The sequence below is a fragment of the Podarcis liolepis genome (genome assembly GCF_965112155.1).
Source record: "Podarcis liolepis genome assembly, chromosome: 8".
In the NCBI taxonomy this organism is placed as follows: domain Eukaryota; kingdom Metazoa; phylum Chordata; class Lepidosauria; order Squamata; family Lacertidae; genus Podarcis; species Podarcis liolepis.
The window spans coordinates 71,022,541-71,046,039 of NC_139560.1; the positions used below are offsets into that span (position 1 = coordinate 71,022,541).

The 23,499-nt window shown below is 45.2% G+C and overlaps 1 protein-coding gene and 2 long non-coding RNA genes across 3 annotated transcripts in view; 1 reads left to right on the plus strand and 2 right to left on the minus strand.

Annotated features, from left to right (window-relative positions):
• Positions 1–9,084, plus strand: part of CDH9 (cadherin 9) — a 142,488-nt gene extending 133,404 nt beyond the window's left edge. Inside the window, exons 10-12 of the mRNA XM_083519279.1 lie at positions 1,263–1,380; positions 1,477–1,728; positions 7,948–9,084. Coding sequence (XP_083375405.1) covers positions 1,263–1,380; positions 1,477–1,728; positions 7,948–8,438 — 861 coding nt within the window. The 3' untranslated portion in view covers positions 8,439–9,084. The remainder of the gene's footprint in view (positions 1–1,262; positions 1,381–1,476; positions 1,729–7,947) is intronic.
• The window catches only part of LOC310714484, a 602,255-nt gene that overhangs the window by 439,013 nt on the left and 139,743 nt on the right, over positions 1–23,499 (minus strand). The gene's annotated exons all lie outside the window — the stretch shown is intronic.
• Positions 1,207–5,352, minus strand: LOC310714389. Its single transcript, XR_014529675.1, has 2 exons — positions 2,725–5,352; positions 1,207–1,762 (listed from the first exon to the last, which is right to left on the minus strand). It is a non-coding gene; the product is annotated as an uncharacterized lncRNA (long non-coding RNA).

Sequence of the window (23,499 nt, forward strand, 5' to 3'; positions counted from 1 at the left end):
CAGGCACCATAGCAGGATGGCAACAACACCTCCCCCAGATTCAACAGTTGTGCTAGAGGCGAGGAGTTTTCCTGGGCTTTGGTGAACCATTTTTGGCTTCAGCCAGGCCCAGGAAGTGGATTGCAACTTTACTATGTTGTAGGACGTAGGTAGAAATATAGAAAGATAAAAAAACACAAATTTGTCACTGCATCTTTTTGTTTTTCCGCTTAGAGAAGTTGGATTTCCAGGGCCACTGATTTGTTGTTGTTGTTGTTTTGGAAAGGGGGCAGCAGGCCAAATAAGTTTGGGAACCTCTGCTCTGAAGCATGGCAGAATATTGGGAACTTGTTCATATATGTACGTATGTATGCATAGACATATAGACACCAAGACATTTCAGTGCATGTTTGGCTTGTAGGATTTCCCCAGTCACTTCCCCTCCTCGCTCTCAGCGTTTCATGTCAGCTCTTTTGTCTTTTCAGATAAAGATGAAGTGGACTAGCTTGTCTTTTTGAGTCTGCCAGTATCGCCCTTCAGCTAGCATTGCATAGGCCTTACTTCCCCCCCCTCTTTCCGTCCCCTCGCAGCTCCAGCTGAGCATTCTGCTTCATCCCTGTGACTTGAACAGGGACTTGAAATCTACTTGACAGTGGGTAGTGCATGTGGAGTAGCTGTAATTGTAATGTGAGGCATTAGAAGTGGCTGGAGATTCCAGAAGGTCGCTGTTGAGCTTGCCAATCAGGACTTTGAGTATTATATAGAGCACCAAGGGCTGCCTGCTGAAGCTAAGAGCAAGCCATTGTTTGTGTGCTCGGAGGAGGATGCAAAGTCAAACAACCTGAATTGACATATGGGTGCCACAAATAAATGCATGGGTGAAGGTGGTTTTGCACCTACTGCAGTGGAAAGTGGAAGGCAGGGATTTCCAAGTGTGCAAAGACAGAGATCCGAAGCATCAGGAATACCATTTTGACATAGGAAGGAATTTACTGATCCTCTTATTGAGCAACTCTTTATAAACTTCCAACAAACCCCATGGTTTTCTGCAACACAGTTTGAAAAGAACTGTGCTAGGGCAATAGATAGCAAGTATCGAGAAACATTCCCGCATAGGTGTTGTGAGTTGTGCCTTATCCGTAAACCAAGCTCCAGTATGAACTCCACACAACAGTAGTAAAATGCCATTGATCTGGTTCTTCTGAAGTCATTTCAGGTATTTCAGAATTAGAGTGTGAAAAGGTGGTTTTAATTTTCTCACATTTCCCTATGTTTCCTGGCAGCTCATACAAACGATTAGTGCTGTGGACAAGGACGAGCCACCACGTGGACACAAATTTTTTTTTGAGCTGGTGCCAGAATACACAGTCCATCCAAACTTCTCCATCGTGGACAACAAAGGTAGGCTCTAATTATTAGCTCTAGGTGCCCTGATTTCATCCCTGCACGTAAAGATTCCTAATGTGAGTTTCCATTTCTCTTGGTCTTCTGGTTCAGATAACACAGCAGGCGTTATAACAAGAAGGAATGGATACAGCCGGAATAAAATGAGCACCTATGTCCTGCCAGTGGTAATATTTGACAATGACTACCCCATCCAAAGCAGCACTGGCACACTGACTATCCGGGTGTGCACCTGCGACAGCCGAGGAAACATGCAGTCTTGCAATGCTGAAGCTTTGCTCCTTCCAGCGGGTCTGAGCACAGGAGCCCTCGTTGCCATTCTGCTCTGCATCGTGATTCTCCTGGGTAGGTGATTTTGTCCCCTTCTCTTGCTTTACATCTGAAAAAAATGATTAAAATGTCCAGACAAGGGGAAGAGGATATTTGACCTAGGGGCCAACTTCTAGTCATTCCTTTTTCCAGACCTGCACAAATCAAGTTAAGAGGTGCTTTAATATGGAGATAGGTTGGCTCAGTTCTGTAAGGTAAAGGACCCCTGGACAGTGAAGTCCAGTCGAATTTGACTATGGGGTGCGGCACTCATTTATGCTTTCAGGCCAAGGGAGCTAGCGTTTGTCTGCAGACAGCTTTTCTTGGTCATGCAGCCAGCAGGACTAAACTGCTTCTGGTGTAACAGAACACCGTGATGAAAGCCAGAGCACACGGAAACGCTGTTTACCTTCCTGCCGCAGCAGTACCTATCTATTTACTCACACTGGCATGCTTTTGAACTGCTAGGTTGACAGGAGCTGGGACAGCGAAATGGAAGCTCACCCCATCGAGAGGATTCAAACTGCCGACCTTATGATCGGCAAGCCCAAGAGGTTCAGTGGTTTAGACCACAGCACCAGCTGCGTCCCAATGCTCAGCTGTGTAGGTCAGCTGTAACCAGCTGATAGTTTAGAGATGTTTTGATACTAGTGAGGGAACATGCAAAACAACATGTTGTACTTGCTGAGACTCAAAATTGCTGTTTTGGAAAAGTAACATAGATTACTCATCCAAAACATACATTGCACATGCTCATTTTTAAAATTGGCGTTTTTGGGAAATGAAAATAGTTCATACATGGGTTCAACAGTACCTCTGTATAACCCACCAGGTGGTTGTGTGCCATCCTATGTCTCTGATCAACAGCCCCAAAGCTCATTGCAAAGGGATCAGGGGAATTCTGCCAGATTCCCATAGTTCAAATACCAACTGAGATATAAGGATAGTTATATTTAATAATATTGCATACTATCTAACATGCTGAGGGGTGAAAGTCATGATGTATGAGCATTTCTGCCAACATTGACATACCAGTGAAGTGGGAAGGGCATATGTCAGGAATGATCTTTACTTTCTGAGGAACGGCCATGTCTCTGCTTTGCTTGTAGTGACTGTGGACAATGTTGCCTCTTGGCCATGTGTCAGCCTGAAGAGCTGCATCCCACCATCCATTGTGATGTCACAAAGTTAGACCACAATTCTTTGCTTGTGTGCGACTTATCAACACTAAGATCAAAAGGAAGAAAGTTTCACCTAGTGGGGTCAAAAGTTGGAAAAAAAGAAGTGCCAGAGGCATCTTAGTTTGATGTAGTTCTGTGCAGCATACAAATTAATCCAAGGTCCAATTCAGGTGGCCTTCTCCCAATTAGTGGTTAATTAACAAAGCTAGAAAAATGAAGATCCCTGCCCTGTCTGAGATCTGTAGTATCGGATTAAGAATTGACACATCCATCTATTTCTGGTCCACATCACTTTCTCGTGTCTTCACCCATAAGTCTACTTCATTCAGTTTCTGAATACATGCAGAATTCAAAAGAAAAACTGTAATAAAATGTGCATATAATACATATTTAAATACATATTTTCAAACCTAATGGGCAGCACCCAGTGAACTGGTTCCATTAGTACAAGGATGTATATTTGCACATTGGAACCTCCCCTCTTCTCTTCTCCCCATGCCCCCTTGTGCCCTCCTCAGATCTGCTCTGGAGGCTTGTGGGAACTCCAAAAGATATTTAGCAGGTGCATGGGGAGAGAAGATGGAGGGGAAACATTTGCATGATGAGGCCCCAGGCCCCACAGTTCCCTCAGAAATAAGCACACAGACATGAATATGTTGGGTTAATGGGATAAATTAGGCCCCAACGTTATTGCTTACAGATGTGAGCAGTCTGGCTTAGGCAATTGGATGAAGCAAGACTATGTTCTGAATCCTGCCCATCTGCAGGGGTCCCATAAGGGTCAACCACCAATAGGGGGAGCCCTATGGTATACATCAATTGAGTACCCCCAAGGTTACCGATGGGGTCGTGGCATGGCCCTAGCCCATGCCCAGGCTTCGGGCAGGAACCACACCCCTGGATCCTTTAACAGGATACCCTTAACGTGGAGAGCCAGGCCAGAGGCAACAACTGCCCCTCCCATGACAAGGCTTACCTAATGCCTAACCTTACAAAGTTGTGACAATTGCTACTAGGTAGGCGAAAACCAAATGGCTGGTGCCAGTTTGCCAAGTAGAAAAATTCCTACCTGGCCTCAACAACCAGACGACCGACATTAGTCATAGCAAGGCCATAGTCAAGCACACAAGAAAAGAGGGTGGGTGGGCTGGGAGATCTGAGGGAGGAGATGAATGGAGGCCACCCTCTCCAGCCACGCTGCGGTTTAAATACCACATGGCCACGCCCCCGGCTAACCTGATTGGTCAGCCGGGGGACGTGACATGGCAGCTGGGAGTCCTAATGATGTGGGCAGCATCCTTGCCCACAGCCGGGTCACTGGGAGGTCTCGGGTTGCCACCCGCAATGCTGCACCCCCCCAAAAGGGAGCCATTTTCTAAATACATTTTCTTTCAAAATTTGCATTTTTAGACATACATTATATTTATTTGGGGGTGAGTACTGCTTCAGAACATCCAGGAATGATCGGAATGATCTCATCAGGGAAGCATGTCTGGTGCCACCACAACTTTCAGACACCAAGAAACTCTTGGTTACCCATGCTTCTCCTCCCCAGCCCTCTGCAGTTCTGGGGCTTTCCCCAACTTCCCAGAATCAATTTAGGGGCAGGCATGGTAGGAAAGGAGAGGAAGCAAAGCCTTGTTGTGTTAGTGGGAATTGGCACTAGCACAACTGTGGCACTAACTTAGTCATGTTCATCAGTTTCAATGGATCTCCCCTTCAGTAAAAGTTCACTGACTACCACCCAATAATTATAACATCATAGTTTGTTTCGAAGGGCAGAAAGCAACCCATCACCAAAGGAATGTAAGTGCAGCTGAAGATGAACTAAAAGCACCCTGGCTTGTTGCGTTGTTTCCTGCTGTTTAATGCAGCAATTAAATTTATGATGAGCTTTTACAAGTTCATAAAAAGTCCCAAATACAAATGCAGAAGAAGCCACTTCTCTAATAAGAGGGCACCTCCTCTAAGGATCATGCTTTTAACTGTTGAAGTATGAAACTTGATGTGTTGCCCATAACAACAACAAAGAAGAGTGCTAAAGGGGGATAACTGAATAGACTGGAGAGCCAGGGAGAGTATTCTTTGTAGTGAAGGCAAAAGGGAAGTGCCAAGGTTCTCTAAAACTTGTTTGTGAAAACAGCATGTGTAGACTAAACCATACACATTTATTAGTCAAATTGCTTCAGCAACATCCTCACTACAATATAACCTTGGTTGAGTCATTTGGTACCCATGAGCACCAAATGCATGCAGAGGGTTCTGAGAGCTTTCCCTCCTAAATGCCAGCATAGGTGCCACCTCACCCCACCTGATGATGCTCATAGGTGCATAGGAAGCTGCTTGATCTTCAGTCAGACCATTGGTCTGTCTTGTTCAGTACAGTCTACACCGAGGACCAGAAGTTTCTCATCCATGAGGCTAATTAGCCCCTTGAGGCCTCCCCACTTGGCCCACAAGGCCATTTTGCCCGGAAACTGAGGTCTGCCCCGGAAACTGACGTCCAGCACTGAGGGCCTTCTGGTGGTTCCCTTGCTACGAGAAGCCAAGTTACAGGGAACCAGGCAGAGGGCCTTCTCGGTAGTGGCACCCGCCCTGTGGAACGCCTTCCCACCAGATGTCAAAGAGAAAAATAACTACCAAACTTTTAGAAGACATCTGAAGGCAGCCCTGTTTAGGGAAGCGTTTAATGTTTAATAGGTTATGGTATTTTAGTGTTTTGTTGGAAGCCACCCAGAGGGGCTGGGGAAACCCAGCCAGATGGGCAGGGTATGTATAAATAAATAAATAAATAAATAATTTTGACTAAGCCATGCCTACCTGACCTACAATGGGGCTGCTCTCCCTGCTTGTTCCACATGCCGCTGAAGGCAAATGGGCATAATGGTCACGAATCCAGGATTGGCACAGTCCATAAGAAATCCAGTTGCAGCAGACTTATCTTAAACTTGACAATAACTTATAATAAGACAAAACCTTAACACTACATACAGAGCAGAACACCACACCAGAACAAAGAGATAGAAAGAGAAAGTGTGAAACCCAGGCTCCTCCTGACCTGACTATTATAGTCAGCATGACCTTGACGGAAAGGATAACAGAACCAGTTTAAACCAGCTGTACTCAGCTTCCCAGAAGGAATAACCCAAACATCAAAAACCTTCTGCCTACTTCTTTCACGTTGAAAGAAACCTTCCAGAACACTCTTGAACTAAGTAGAATAGGAAAGAAACATCAGACCAATACAGTCATACCTCGAGATAGCTTCGGAATAAGTATTTTCGGGTTTTGCGCTGCGGCTACCCGGAAGTAACGGAGCGCGCTACTTCTGGGTTTCACCGCTCGTGCATGCACAGACGGTCAAAATGGCATCACACACATGCACAGAAGCAGTGAACGCAAGCACGGACGCGGGTTGTGTTTGCTTCTGGATGTGAACAGGGCTCCGGAACGGATCCCGTTCGCATTCAGAGGTACCACTGTACTTTCTGTACCAAGAAATGCAAGCTGACAGTACTCGCCATACCCTGTTCCATTTACACCTGACTAAACCCTTTACACATTACCCACCCCCTCACCTATCCCCGCACAGCTTGCCACAAACCCTTTTAAAGGAGGGGCAGGCACTCTGGAAAATGGTTTTCTAAATCATCTCCCTCCTCCATTAAACCTTGCCATATCAATGTTTAATAGAGGGAGAGAAGCACCTCACAGAGCACTCTGCTAAACCATTCTGTGAAGTGCCTTCCCCCTCCATTGAACCTTATGCAGTTGCATTTAACAAAGGGTGGGAGGAGCTTCACAGAGCAGTTTGCCAAAGTGCGCTCTGCTTCCATGAAACCTCGCTGCGCACATGTGCAGCCAACCCTCCTCCACTATACAGTTCCAACATGCTAGAGTTGGTGTGGCCACCAACTGGCAAACTACAGCATGATTACAGCCTTACATTTTTATGTATAGAGGGAAATATAGGATGCTGAGTGTGATGCAGGTAAAAAAAAACACCAAAAACTGGCTCAGTTCAAATAGCAATTTGAATTTTCCAGAGACCTACAATCTGCTGATTGTCAGATCATCATAAGTCCCTTTCAAAGCACTGTAGGGGGATTCTGTCGATGGCAAAAAGGCCAACTGTCTCCTCCCACCTCTCAAACTTAGCTCAGACTAACACATTTCTCCACCCCATTCTATACCGACGGGCAATGGCTCTCCAGGATTTCAGACAAAAGTCTCCTCCAGCCCTCTCAGCCCTGCTGGGGATTCAAGCTCGATTCTTCTACATGAAAAGCAGTTGCTTTGTTACTAAACTGCATCACAAACAATATTAGCCTGAAGAGGGCACTGTGCATATGTAGATGTGCACCTATATGGCTCCTTCAGGGGAAGGGGGACCTTTTTCAGTGTTATTGTTCCATGGAAGGAGTCTGTGCACACAAATTGACACCGATTGCACATCAATATCTAGTGAGACTGTCAGGACTCACTTCAGGACTTCAACAGATAAATCCTATGGTTGCATACTCATACGTCTGATTGAATTCAGTGAGCTTTACTCCTGATAAGCATGTACAGTTATACCTTGGAAGTCGAACAGAATCCATTCCGGAAGTCTGTTCGAAGGCGTGGCTTCCAATTGGTTTCCGATTGCACAGACGCACCAGAAACAATAATGGAAGCCATGCCAGACGTTTGGATTCCAAAATAAAAAATAAAAAAATTGAAAACCGAAACACTCATTTTTGGTTTTCGATCATTCAGAAGCCAGAACATTCGACTCCCAAGGTGTTCAGGAGCCGAGGTACAACTGTATATCATTGAAGTCCTAGGTCCCATTAATTTTAATGGGAGAGTCAAGCACACACCTATTGTGATCAATGAGGCTTTCAAACTGCTTTGTCTAGGTGATGCCCTTTTAATTTGCTTTCCAGTATCCACCTGCTTTTCTAGCCTGATATTTATTTATTTATTTATTTATTTATTTATTTATTTATTTGTAATTCTATACCACTTTTTATTTTTAATAAATATCTCAAAGCCGTTTGTCTGTTCCTTACTTGTCTTTGTTTGCTCCCAGTTTTAGTCGTGCTGTTTGCCGCAATGAAGCGGCAGAGGAAGAAAGAGCCCTTGATCATTTCCAAGGATGATGTCCGAGACAATATTGTGACCTATAATGATGAAGGAGGTGGCGAAGAAGATACTCAAGCTTTTGACATTGGTACGCTAAGAAATCCCGAAGCCAGAGAAGAAAGCAAAATGAGGAGAGATGTGATGCCAGAAACTATCTTCCAGATAAGGAGAACTGTGCCGCTGTGGGAGAACATTGATGTCCAAGATTTTATCCATCGAAGGCTAAAGGAAAATGATTTGGATCCAACGGCACCTCCTTACGATTCTTTAGCAACATATGCGTATGAAGGGAATGATTCTATAGCAAATTCGCTTAGCTCTTTGGAATCACTCACTACAGATGGTGGCAACCAAGATTACGATTATCTCAGTGACTGGGGACCTCGGTTTAAAAAATTGGCAGATATGTATGGCGGAGATGAGAGTGACCAAGACTGACATCCCGATCCAGGGATTCCAAGCGCAGATGAAAGGTTCCATGTGGTGAGCCAGATTTGCCCCATCCTTCTCAATGACAATGGCTCTGTGTGTCCAGCCCCAATAAATATCTGCAGAGCATTCCTCAAGGTTGTAGAGAATGGGAGCAATTCTACATAGAAGGAAGGGGCTTGCGTGCTTACACTGGAGACCAGGCAGCCTTGGATCATGGCCTAATAATAGCATTTTGTGACTTGGTCAGTGTTGATGGGATTAATGCCTCTGTATCTAGATAAAAGTGGCCTACATTCTCTTACTTGGAAAAATACAAAAATAGGTGTTTGTCTTAGTAAGGGTTTGCTTAACAAGTCTACGTGAATGAAACTGGTTAGATTTTATAATTGCTATTTTAAGACAAAACTATATTTCACCCTCTCTGCCTAAGATGTTGGAAAGAAGATACTCAGCACTTATGAAAAGATACCTAAAAAGGCTTTTTGTGCCTTTAATAAACAAGTTGGAAAGTATAACTTTTTTTCTAAAGGAACACTTTGCTTCACTTTTCCTACGGCTGTCTGGGACGATATGTACCCATCTTATAATCTGATTACACCTTAAAAATAAGAATGAATATTACTGCCATATTTATTGAGTAAAAGAATGTCTGTGTGTTGATTCATGATATTTTTATATATGTATATTTATATTTTTGTATTTTTATTAAATAAATTAGTATTGATAAATGAATGGCTGGTTTCATTTGCTCAGCATGTGGGACACTTGAGTCAATGATAGGAAATGCATATTTTAGCCTTTCCCAACCCAACCTAGTGCTCTTCACACGTATTGGACTATGACTCCCACAGCCCTGGCCAACATGACAAATGGTCAGGGATGTTGGGAGTTAATCAACCAAATCCAAAATATCCAAAGGGCACCAAACTAGGCTAGTGTGTTGTAACTATTTGTGGGAGGCAGGTTGCTTTTCTTTTCAGATATATGAATTAGATGTAAATAGTTCCTGTTCTCAGGACACCCCGAGAATGATTGGACTGTGTTGTGGAACTCTCCACTTTGAGGTTTGTTGTCTAGCAGAGACCAATAACAGGTAGCAAAGCAGAAAGGATTTATTCTTGCACAAGAATGGTGTTCCATCTACCTGTCTGTGCAGACAATTGAGCCTATCTGCAGGTCACATTTTTTTAAATACAGTGGTACCTCGGGTTACATATGCTTCAGGTTACATACGCTTCAGGTTACAGACTCTGCTAATCCGGAAATAGTGCTTCAGGTTAAGAACTTTGCTTCAGGATAGGAACAGAAATCGTGCTTCGGCAGCGCGGCAGCAGCAGGAGACCCCATTAGCTAAAATGGTGCTTCTGGTTAAGAACAGTTTCAGGTTAAGAACAGACCTCCGGAATGAATTAAGTACTTAACATGAGGTACCACTGTAGTTTCCCCCAGTGGGTTTTTTTTCTGGGGGGACTCATTACTGGCACTTTTTTTTTTCTTAGAAGAAAAGCACTGGTTTTCCCACAATGTGATACACACATCTTTGATTCCAACAGACCCCTGTGTGTCACCCAATAACAAGAAGAAGAAGAAGAAGAAGAGTTTGGATTTGATATCCCGCTTTTCACTCCCCTTCAGGAGTCTCAAAGCGGCTAACATTCTCCTTTCCCTTCCTTCCCCACAACAAACACTCTGTGAGGTGAGTGGGGCTGAGAGACTTCAGAGAAGTGTGACTAGCCCAAGGTCACCCAGCAGCTGCATGTGGAGGAGCGGAGACACGAACCCGGTTCCCCAGATTACGAGACTACCGCTCTTAACCACTACACCACACTGGCTCCGATTACAAGTGTCCCCATCCAGCTTGCCCCACTTTTATGCAATTTTTATAGCCAACCTTAACTATGCATTTTGGGATCTATATCTCCTCCACTAAGTCCTCCCTAACTTCCTTTGTTCTTCTAACTGTCAGTTAGCACAATCTACTTAACACATAACTCAGTCACAAGCTTCATCCATTCATTACCTTGCATTTAAGAGAGTTTCCTGTTGTTGTCTGGAACAAGGTGTTCAGAGAAGCAACTGTTAGCTGCTTACAAGCTGGTGTTGCATTTCTCAGGAACAGGCCCTAGATTTAGCCTGGGGCATTTTCATCTCTATCTTAAGTATCATTTCCTCTTTAGCTCATTTCTTTCTTTCCTCCTCTCTCTTTGATATTAATATTTTATTTGGTTTCAAGATTCAACATTACATTTTGACACTCAATAATTATAATTCTGTTCTGCAACACTAACAACTTCCCTCTCACCCATCTTCGATGTTTAGAAGTCATTTAGCTAATTTCTCCTGACCAGAGTGCCTCTATTTTCCAACACAATTCCAACCCCCCTGTGAGGACAGAAGATCAGCTGACAATATTTTATCCTGCCTTTTCACTATGTAGTTCAGGACCATACATGATTCTCCCTCTTCACTCCCCACATACTTTTATTCTCACAACCAGAACCTCTTTACAATTGAAGGCCCCAGAAACTGAGAGTTGTATCCAATGTTGCTTCTACCCAGAGTAGACACATTGATATTAATGGACTTGACTGATTTAGGTCCATTAATTTCAGTGGATGTACTCTGAGTAGACTTTAGGGATACAACCCTTAATGTTCATTTGAGGCACATATTTTCCTCTCCTTTTCAGCTTGGGCAATGTCGATCATAGCCTCTTCCAAGTGTGATATGTGAGACAATTGCCCATTTCCTTTTAAAAAAAAAAAGGTGTCATCCCTGTGAGGCAAATTGGACTGTGAGAATGTGATTAGTCCAAGGTCAAAAACTGGGCTTCAGTGTTTGAAAGTCACATGCTCTGAGACACATTCAGTTACTCGATGGGAGCAGTCTACATAATTGCTCTACTTAATGAAGAGGATGAAATCCTCTGGCTCCACCTTCAGAGTGGGTGGAACACTTTATGTTATCTCATATAAACAGCACACAGGCAGAATCAGAAGGCAGCAATGACCCTGCAGTAATCTTGCCATAAACATCTGGGGTCCCGGTTGTCACGAGTGAAAATATTGGCCTAATAAAATACAGAAAAGCCAACAGAATCTTGGGAAAACATTACTAGTGGGCCAAAGAAAGGGGGGACAGCTCAAAGTGCTAGAAATTAGATTTATTCCAGGCCTGGCATATTTGGAAACAAGTCTTTCTTGGGGGAACATTTCCAGCAGCCATTTTTATAAATACATCTAATTTCTAGCACTTGGGAGTTTTTCCATTTCCCCCCTGATAAATTCTAGACCAGCCTTCCTCAGGTTAAACATGTGAGGAAGAAGAAGAAGAAGAACCTGTTTAGAGAGTCAATGGCATCGCAAGGGGGGGCAGGGGGGGCAATGCGCCCTGGGTTCCACGTCACGCTGCCGCATGTGGAGGATCCTCCGTTCGCAGCTGCAGCCACAAGCTGAGGATCCCGCCACTGTCCATACGGCATTCGAGCGGCGCTGGCGGCAAACCGCTATGTACGATGCATGCGCAGTGTCGCACACATGCACTGTGTGTAGCAACGCCACACATGCGCTGTACATAGTGGTTTGCCACCAGCGCCGTTGGAGCGCTGTACGGACAGCGATGGGATCCCTCCTCCCCAGCTCGCCATAAGCGGCTCCTGTTTTGCTGCTTTACAGTGAGCCAGGGAGGGGCGGATGGGAGCCACGGCTCCCCCTCCCTCCTTCCCTCCCTGGCTTGCTGTAAGTGGCTCTGGCTTTGCCAAAATTGAGCCAGGAAGGGAGGGAGGATGGACGAGAGCTGTGGCTCCCAAGAGGATGAGCTGCGCAGCTTTGCCAGTGCCTTGGCAAAGTAGCATAGCTCCCCCCCTTCCCCTGATGGCTCAGGGTACTTGGGAGTCATGGGGTGGGGGCACAGAGGCGTAGGAAGGGGGGCGGACATTTGGCGCCCACCCGCAACTCCCAAGCCTACCCCGAGCTGTTGATGTGGGGGGAGGGGTGACCCAAAAAAATCCGCACCGGGTATCACCTGGGCTTGCTACACCTCTGTAGGGAGTTAGGGACATGCACACTGTCTGAACCCAAGAATGCCAGGTGAGCCTGTTCTGTTTCCCATCCTTTGTGCATTGATAGGAAGGTTTCACATGGACTGAACATGCTTAGAAGCTGTCTCATGATCAGAAACCTTGATAACTTGCTTGGGAGACTTTTTTTAGACCTTTGCACTAAGAATGTGGAAGTCAGGGATGGAGTGGATTAGGAGGTTGGGGTCAGGAGTATGGATGCCAGAAAATTCCTACAGAAACAGAAATGGTTGGTCTTTACTTATTTGTCCTTCATCCATAACAAAAATCAGTTCGGTGAGTACAATGGATGTCTGTCGATGCATACATGACTATGCTTCTCCCTCCCATTTGCACTGTGTTTCCTTTCCATTGAAATGCATAGGTTGTCATAAAGTAATGACAACGTAACTTACAAACCTGAGTTATGGAAGTTATGCAATTTATCCACAGTGGACAGAAAGACAAGTAACATAGTTTTTGGCAGAAGAACTGCAGCAGAATGGAAACAGTGCTGCGGGTGATGAATACAAGACAGAACAAAATAATAATAATCAATGTCTTCTGATATCCCTAGTCAGGACACAACCTTTCCCCCCTGTCTGTTCTAGCTCAATGCTGTAATAGGACTAATATCCACTACGTAGGCTATGACACAGTTTATAGGTTGTGTGTATGAAACATTCCTTTCTCCCATACTTATGCCTTCAGCATGGGTTGTGAGAAAGACTCTCCTCCCTGCAAGAGAGGGGAGTGGTTGTGGCCGGGAGCCGGACTCCACCTCAAGCAGGGGGCGTTTGCCCCCTGCCTCCCACTCACCTGGCTGGCGCCCACGCCCTCGGCCAGGCACCGTTTGCGAGTCACCCACCCTCCACTCCCTTAGAGCAGGGTTCCAGTTTTCTTTTGGCCTTGCTATGGACCTTAGGTTGGTCGCCCTGGTTGTTCGGGGGGCCTGGTAGGAAATTTTCCATTTGGCATTAGGCTTTTTGGTTTTTTCGCCTACCTCATAGCAATCGTCACAACTTTCGTGGTATTGGTGGGTAGGTTAGGCATTGGAATAATGTGTTGTGGTGTCGAAGGGCTAGGTGTGGCCATCGCCTGCGCCTTCAATTTTTGGGTATTCCGTTAAAGGAATCCAGCGGTCGTGTATTCTGTCCGATGCCTGCGTGGCGGGAGGCCATGGCACGACCCTCGGTGACATCAGGGGAGAGCTTGTAGTTGGATTAGCATCAACAGGCTCCACCTACTGGTGAATAACCCCCCCTTTTTTTTGACTCACCCCTCTCTGAGTGGGTGGAGTCAGCTGACGTAATCCAATGCCTAAGCCAATACCTTTTCACTTGCTGTAATCAATAAAGTTGTGGCCTTTTCTTGCCCATTAACCTTATATCACGTGTCCTTGTGTTTCATTCCACTGCGCGGGGTACGGGTCCTCGAACCACAATGCTGATGTTCAGACAAGTGTATTTTTTCTTCTCCACTGCCTCCATATATACTAAGCAGATCTCTTAATTCCTTCTATCTGGAAGATCTGGAACCACACCCTGGAGAAAAATCAGCTGGAAATTGGAAAGCATGAGGTGACTTTATAGCAAATTAGACTATTTGTCCATCTAACCCTTCAGGTTGTTTTTCAGCAGGTGAAGCTGACTCCTGGCCCATGAAAGGAATGCTATGGGAAAATGTTCAAAATGGAATGTCCCTTTTTGTGGAGTTGAGTTGAGGAGAAACGGCATGATTTTTGTATGCCTGGCCATTGGGAAAAAGTTGGCCACACTACCCATAATTGAAATAAATATAGCTAATGGAAGCCATTGTCTTTTCTGTACTGGGCTGTATGTCAAACCTCCCACCCCTCTCATTTCCATTTTCAAGCAATAAGCAAATGTCAGCAATCCAAGAACGTCTGCAGCAATCCAATCTAATACACTTTTAAAGACTATTAAGCAATTAAAGATTTGTCACTAATGGCTTTTAAAACGAAGGGGAAGCAAAACAGGGAAACAAAAGAAGCTTGATACTCTAAAAATAGGTTACATGGTGTATTCCTTCAAATAAAACATCTTGTTAACTTACACAGAAACATTTTGCTTTCATGCTTTCAATGATTTGGTGCTAATGAGGGATGCATTTCCTTAAAAAAAGAGAGATGATAATGTATATATTAAAATATGCACTGGGTTTATGAGATTATTAACCATTCACTAACTTTGCAAGAATAGGATTTCACACATAATGGAATTAGTGGTGCTGTCCTTTTCATTCAGTATATTTGCTTGGTGGTGGCAAATGGATTAAAGTTGGCCATCTACAATTTATTATTATTATCATCATCATCACCATTATTATTATTATTATTATTATTAACATTTATATCTGACTTTTCTTCCAAGGAGCTCAAGGTGGTGTTGATGGTTCTTCTCCTCACTGCATCCTTACAACACTGTGTGGTGAGTTAGGCTATGAGAATGACTGACTCACAGCCACCCAGTGAACTTCATGGCTAAGGCTGGATTTGAACCCTGGTCTACCAACTCCATTCATTCAGTCTAACTTAGCTCCAGTAGTGGTGGTTCTTGATCCATCTCTGACCACACAGAATGACTAGAGCAGCATTTTCAAACTGCTGATAACATCTGGACCACACTTCTAACCGAATTAAAATAATCATCCTCACCTTCTCTCCTTTGGTTTGTTTTGGAACACCCCTAGGCAGGATCCCACAGGGTGAGGGCATATTTGGGTACATCTCTGCTTAAGGCAGCAGTACCCAGGTTCACCTCAGGCTTATGCAAGAGTAAGCCAGATGCTCCCATTGGGTCAAAGATGGTGCCACTGCTTCTCTCTGGAGGCCTAGCCTGGTTCAGGGGATTCCTCCAAGCTGAAGCCACTTTATCCCCATCCACTCTGAAGTGAGGTCTTCCCTCTGCCAGCAGATCCTTCGCTGGCATGTGTAAGAATCCCATCAGTCTACACAGAGGTCGCATAGATGCTTATGCCACCTTGTTTGTTCACAGGCGCTTTGGGCTCATTTATTTATTTGACTTGCTGATTACAGGTAAGATCAATTTAGTGGGCAGGAATGGGGAATGTCTAGATCAGCAGTTCTCAACCTGTGGGTCCCCAGATGTAGTTGGACTACAACTCCCATCATCCCTGAGCTCTGGCCTTGCTAGCTAGGGATGATGGGCGTTGTAGTCCAACAACATCTGGGGACCCACGGGTTGAGAACTGCTGGTCTAGATGCTGCTGGATAACGACTGCCATCACCTGTCAGGCTGCTGGAAAAGCCCCTCCGTCTGTTGTCTGTAAGCAGAACCAGGCACAGAGCTTGAAGCAATCAACTTTATTGTTCAATAATCAGCACATGGCACATCAGATGAGCATTGCGGATGCTAAAGTTCCCTCCTCTCTCCTCCTCACTCATATACCTCCCTCCTTGCATTTTTTCATCATGACCGAGCTTTTCCTAATTGTTCTAGCCTTTTCTTGACCCTTCTTTCCTGTCCTGAGAGTGGGGGAGGAGAAGGAGCTGAATCGGGACTGTATTGGAGAGCAGGAGACACAGCCCCTTCTCCTTCTCTGTCAGCATCTGTGGCTACCTCAAGCTTCTCCCCTTCACTTTCACTCTCTGCTTATAATTCCTTCCTGTCCCACCAGTCTGAACCTGGTTCAAAGTCCCCTTCCCCCCTCAGGTACCTCCTGGACTGCTGGTGGCCACCACTCTTCCTCATCCAGCCAGTCCCTGATATCACCCCCTCACCATTGACCATGCTGCCTGGGATGGATTGCACTTGGAGTTCAACAACTTCTGGAGCAACCAGGTTATCTACCCCTAACGCTGGAGGAAGGACCATAGCTCAGAAGCAGAGAAGATGTTTTGTATGCAAAAGACCTCAGCTTTGTTCCCTGGCATCTTCACATGAGGCTTGGAAAGAATTCTTTCGATGAGTGACCTGAGCACGTATAAGGAAATCTCCTGTGTTTTATTATATGGAATCCAGCCTCGTCAGTTATTAAAATGCACAACACTGTTCCAAGCATGTTTCTCCTTGTCCCCATCTCTTAATTGGGATCATCGGGTAGTGGCAGAAGCATGGGTTGCAGGATGTTTCACCAAATCCATTAGGTTGCTTTCTCCTCCCTCTTCTGTTTGATGTTGGCATGAAAAAAAGAAAATCACTATTCCTGCCTTTGTAACTTCAAGACCTGGCTGTAATTCATCCTGAGTAGTACTACCTTTGAAGACAGTTCAGAGGCTGCAGCTGCTGTAGAATGCAATGGCTCACCCAGAATATTTGTGATGGGATAAAGAGCCTATAGCTCAGGGCTCCTTTTGGAGGAAGGATGCAATATTATAGATCGATTGATCAATAGCATTAGTGTACAAGAGTGAGAAAATGCAAAGGAGAGGGCTGCTATGCTTTAAATAACATGTTGATCTAAATATATGCTGCACTCCCTAGCTGTGATTCCTACATTGCTGAAGGGTCTTTGGGTCCCTTTCAACTCTACAATTCCATGATTATATTATTCCCCCTTCAAAAAAAGGCATTAGCTGGTATAAAACCTGAGTGTGGACTTCATTCAGCGATGACCTATATTCAGGTCAATACAATAACTGCATAGAATACACACACACACACACACACACACACACACACACGTGTCTTTTGCACAGCTATGAAAAGCAGAGGTGTGTTTTCTTTCCTGTATTATCTGCTCATCCAAGCATCCAATAATGCTTGGGTCTTATTTAAATATAAAACACTATGAATGCTTCTATAGTGCTCTAATGGAACTGCTAGTTGTCCAATCAGTTCAATGGGTATCAGGGCTCTACAGGGGACAGGCATGAAGGAATCATGCCCATTCAAGTTGGGTAGGATAACAAATCCACACAGCAGCAATAAAAGATGAGAAGACCAGAGGGAAGCACCAAAATCCAAGGTAAGGGAGTAAGGGCTAAACTGCCCCAAAGCCAAAATGACGGGGAAACAGATATTAGAACCTCTGGTGACCCGAGTTGCTCAGATTAAGAAGAACCACCTGAAACATTAGAGCTTCGACAGGGATCGACTCATGAAACTCAGCTGCTATGCAACCAGTTGGCAAATGCCTAAGCTACAGCTTTGAAGCACAGAGTTGAATCTCTTGAGTTTGAAGTTGGTGCAAGTTGTAAGGAACGGGGGCCAAGCCGCTGGAAAGACTAGCACGAGATAAAACAAACACACCAGTACTTCACACTGAGTTATCTATAGTATGCACCTTTGAGGTCCTCTGAACGGCAAGCTTCCATAGGTTCCCTTTCCAGTTGAGCTTCAGGAGAAATGGCCCCTCTTTGGGCCACTTCACACACTATGCAGGAGCAAATATGGGTTGGGCAAGGTGCAAATTGTCGAGATTCACAGAATGCTGTGTGAGATGGTAAGTCTGCAGGCTTGAGTTTGCTAGCTGATGCAATCAGCCTGCAATACTTTCTATGGAAGTGCTGGGTCAGAAAGACTCAGCAATAGTGTGCTGTCAGTTGATTGGCTATCATCGGTTTAATGGGGAAACCTGTCCAGCAGTAAGTGGGTGGTGTAGAAAAGTGTGGTCAGAGAGATAGAGATAGAAAGGTCTTCCTATTTGCCTTAAGGTGCAGCCAGGTACTCCGTTTGACTGTATGAACTGGTCGTGTACTATAGCCTGTAGATATTTGTATATATAGCTCACAATAAATATACTGCACTGCACTGAAGAACCTGGAACTCTGAGCATTTCTGCTAAAGCGCCGCAGAGAATTTTCGACACAAATATGGGTTTGGCAAGCAGCATGCACTCAACAGAGAGTTACGATGTTATCATCCAGTTATGATGTTCTCAGCACCGCTGTGACCGGGAGGATGACCCTGCCTCCACCCACCCACATCGTGAGCCACTATTGTTTTCTGAAGGTGTCAAATGCACCTGCACAGTGGTACCTCAGGTTACAAACTTAATTCATTCTGGAAGTCCATTCTTAACCCAAAGTGTTCTTAACCTGAGGTGCAGATTTCCTACATAGGCCTCAGGTGGCCCCGGAAGTGGATTAAGTTCGTATCCCGGGGCAAAGTTTGCAACCCGGAGCACCGACTTCCAGGTTTGCAGAGTTCGTAACCCAAAGCGTTCATAACCTGAAGTGTTCGTAACCCGAGATACCACTGTATCACATTATTTTTTAAGTGTACAATTAGAATATCTTAGGCATGTACCCCAAAAAAGTAGATGACTGGCATCAGTGGACAGGCAGGTTGGGCACTAGTCAAGTCCTCTAACAGCTCAGAAGGGCCCCTCACTGGTTTGACTGAGCTGTGCCAACTTATCATGCCCCTTGTCAGGCCCCTTAGCAACCATTTTAAGATTCGGAAGTTAGCGGTACACTTTTGAACAGGAGCTGGCTCCCATCCACAGTTTTCATACCCATTGTTTTAATTTACCCACATGCAATGCCCCAGCCCATAGACATTGAGTAGAGAAGTGCATCAGAAGAAGGAATTTGTATCAGTATTTGTTTCTTATTAGTTCGTATCAATGCTTTTCTGCTGTATTTTGTAGCATTTGTTGCTGTTTTAGTTTGCTGTATTGGAGATTTTTTAAAATATATATATATATTAAGTAGTATAAAGGTAAAGGGACCCCTGACCGTTAGGTCCAGTCGTGACCGGCTCTGGTTGTGGTGCTCATCTCACTTTATTGGCTGAGGGAGCCGGTGTATAGCTTCCGAGTCATGTGGCCAGAATGACTAAACCACTTCTGGCGAACCAGAGCAGCGCACGGAAATGCCATTTACCTTCCCGCCAGAGCGGTACCTATTTATCTACCTGCACTTTGATGTCCTTTTGAACTGCTAGGTTGGCAGGAGCAGGGACTGAGCAACAGGAGCTCACCCCGTCACGGGGATTCGAACCGCCGACCTTCTGATCAGCAAGTCTTAGGCTCTGTGGTTTAACCCACAGCGCCACCCGCATCCCATTAAGTAGTATAGAAATGTCCCAAATAATATAAATACATTTATTGATGCTTTAAGCATGTTTTGAGTAGCATCTGATTTTTTTTAAAAAAATTGTTGAATGACTGGTGATGCCTTTTGGATAACCCATGATGCTTCATGGCTGGGTGGGGATTAGAATTTGGGTATCCGCCATCCTAACCACACACTGGAACACAGGAAGCTGTCTTCTATCGAATCAGACCATTGGTCCATCTCTTTGAGTGTTGTCAACCCTGATTGGCAACAGCTTTCCAGGATTTCAAGCAGGGATTCTTAATTCCCAGCTCTGCCCAGGATTGAATCTGGGACCTTCTGCAAACATGCAGAAGGTGAGCTCCACCACTGAGCAAGGGCCCTTCTCCTTCCTGCCTCTCTGAATGTGCTTTTTCTCATTTAGCATGCTGCTTTTCCAAGCAAGAGGGAGCTCCAGTCCCATACAGAAAAATCGGCAATGTGCTTTCCACAGCAAGATACCGCTGCCTGCTGCCCTGTGTTGCCAGTCTATTTCGTGTCACTGATGTACAGCCAGCTCCGCAAGGCTTCACAGCCAATCGCAATATTGGAGGCAGAATTTCACCTACCGTATTTCACTTCCAAGTACACTGATTCATTGCCAGAGCCTCCAGTGCCAGCGCAGAGCATTAGCTGTGATTTTGTCATAATACTCTGCCATGTAATTTGCTGGAAGAAACAATGACCCCATGCTGACACAGTCCTTTTTCACAGCTTGTGTATCCCAGCTTCGGAGGGAGCTTTCAGATTAGCTGTAAATATTAGCTCAGGCCTGGAAACCTGTTGGTCTGAAATTCTTTCCCTCCCTCCTTCCCCCTCTCATTGCAATAGTACACATATCTGAGTTTGGCCGTGAAAACTTTCAGTCTTGTAGAGAATCCTATACATTCTCTGCAAATTTTGAGGGTTTTTAAAACAGACTGCCACTCTCCAGAATTCTCTTTAACTAGTTCTTCAGATATTAAATGGACTACTTCAGCTACAGAATTGTTGAAGATACCTTTCTCTAATAAGGTCCTCCTGTTCAAATATGAAAAGAGTTGATCCCTTCACAATAATGAAACAGCCTGTCACAGACCCTCCAAGGGTACCTATTTTCCAGGGACAGTCCTGGATTTACAGAAGCTGTCCTGGTTTCTTATTTGATCCCAGAATGTCCCACTTTTCCTTAGGATATCCCTGATCTCATCAGAGAAATGTCTGAACATATGGTAAGGTAAAGGTAGAGGGACCCCTGACCATTAGGTCCAATCGTGACCGCCTCTGGGGTTGCGGCGCTCATCTCGCTTTATTGGCCGAGAGAGCCGGCGTTTGTCCGCAGACAGCTTCTGGGTCATGTGGCCAGCATGACTAAGCCGCTTCTGGAAAACCAGAGCAGCTGGAGCGGTACCTATTTATCTACTTGCACTTTGTGCTTTTGAACTGCTAGGTTAGCAGGAGCTAAGACCGAGCAACGGGGTTCGAACTGCTGACCTTCTGATCAGCAGGTCCTGGGCTCTGTGGTTTAACCCACAGTGCCACCTGCGTAGGACGTCCCTATTTCCATCAGAGAAATGTTGGCGTGCATGGAGTTAAGGGACACCCAAGCCAACTATACAACCTTTAGAAGAATTCTGAAGGCAGCCCTGTACAGTGGTGCCCCGCAAGACGAATGCCTCGCAAGACGGAAAACTCGCTAGACGAAAGAGTTTTCCGTTTTGGAGGTGCTTCGCAAAACGAATTTCCTATGGGCTTGCTTCGCAAGATGACAATGTCTTGCGAGTTCCTGCTGGTTTTTTCCCCTTCCCCCCTTTTTTCTAAGCCGCTTATCAGCTGATCCGATCAGCAGATAAGCCGCTCAAAGCTGCTAATAGCGCTAATCCGCTAATCCTTCAATGGGCTTGCTTCGCAAGACGAAAAAACCGCTAGACGAAGAGAATCACAGAACGGATTCTTTTCGTCTTGCGAGGCACCACTGTATAGGGAATTTTTTTAATGTTTAATGTTTTATTATGTTTTTATATATGTATCTGGAAGCCTCCCAGAGTGGCTGGGGCAACCTCTTCAGATGGGTGGGTTATAAGTAAACATTATTATTATTATTATTATTACTATTATTGAATAGGACATCACATCCCTATTTTCATCGGAGAAATGTTGGAGGATATACTCTCATACACAGCTCAAAAGGATTTATGGGAACAAGGGTACTCAACTGATAGGATGAGAACGTGTATTTAAGCAGCCTTGAACCTTGATGAAAGGCTAAGTGTAAATATTTTAAATAACCAAATAAATATTATTCATTCATCTCAGTGATGGCGAACCTTTTAGAGATCAAGTGTCCAGACTGCAACCCAAAACCCACTTATTTATCTCAAAGTGCCAACATGGCAATTGAACCTGTATATCTCTCCCCCCCCCCCATGTTTTTCACGTTTCTTCTTTATGACTGATGTTGTAATAAATAATCCTTTGCATTACATTCTTCATTAAATTATTTTTCCATTGATATGTAATTTCATGGTATAACTAAGTGCTTTTTTTCTAAAATTGTTTAGGGGTACTCTCATTTTGACTCAAGAAAATCACCACGGGGGTGTGTGGAGCGCGTTCTGTGAGTGTGGCATGCTGCCCGTGGGGGCATGGCACCTGGTGCATGGGAGGGTGTGCAGCATATGCCGGGGGGGGGGCGTCGCGATGGCACCCTACCGGAATAGTGGTGCCAGGGACGGTCTGCTCCTTCCGCACCCCCATTCCTCCGCCAGTGACTACTTGGACCTTAACACTTCAAACCCGGAAATGAGTGTTCCAGTTTTGGAACTTTTTCCGGAACCTGAATGTGCTCTGTTCTGAGTATAACTTCCACTTTGAGTGCCACACTTCAGTTTTCCTAGTGAGGGAAGGCGGGTCAGGTGGCAAGCGAGCCGCTGCCACAACAGCAACCACCCCCTCCTCCAGCTCTGGCAGCCCCGGCGCTGAGTGAGGGAAGGCTGAGCCAGGGCAGCAAGCGTGCAGGCAAGGGATGTTGCCGCCACACACACACACACACACACACACACACACACACACACACACCCCAGCCTGCTCCCGCTTGTAGGCCACTTTTGATTGATGGGGTCTGTGTGGAGAGGGTACCAACGTTCAGATTTTGGGGCATTGAATTACAAGAGGATTTGTCCTGGAGTGTCAACACAATGGGGCTTGTGAAGAAGGCGCAGCAGAGACTGTACTTTTTGAGAATACTAAGGAAAAACCATCTTCCGCAGAAACTGCTGCTTGCCTTCTATCACTGTGCCATTGAGAGCGTGCTCACTTATGGCTTATGTGTGTGGTACGGAAGCTGTACTACTCAAGACAGGATGGGGTTGTGCAGGGTTGTTAAGGCAGCAGAGAGCATTGTTGGCTGCCCACTCTCCACCTTAGAGCAGATTTATGCCACAAGGTGCCATAGAAAGGCACTGGACATAGTAAAAGATCCATCGCATCCTGGTCACTGTCTCTTCGAGCTCTTGCCGTCGGGACGGAGATGCAGGACGATGAAGACAAGAACGAGCCGTCTTAAGAACAGCTTCTTCTCCAGAGCGATCTCGGCCCTGAATGGGAAGCCCGGACTTTGAAAGTCATCTAATCTCCCTTGCTGTATTATACTGTATTGTTCAATTTGTGTTTTTATGGAGCAGTCAAGTAATTTCATTGTCCCCGAAGGGGGCAATGACAATAATTTTATTATTATTATTATTATTATTATTATTATTATTATTATTATTATTATTAAAAATAGGAGTGGGATCAGGCTGCTCCGCTAGGCAGCATTGCTGCTTGCACGAGAACAGGAGCTGGATTGTGGCTGCTCAGCTGGGGAGCACACTTTCCATAGAGGGGTTCCCGGCTGCACTCCCCTTGTGGGTGAAGTTTAAAGGAGCCCTCACCTCCACATCAGATCCCCTGCAACCCCGTGAAGGCAGCCAGGCTGAATAGTTGCTGGGGTTGGGGAAGGTGGAAGC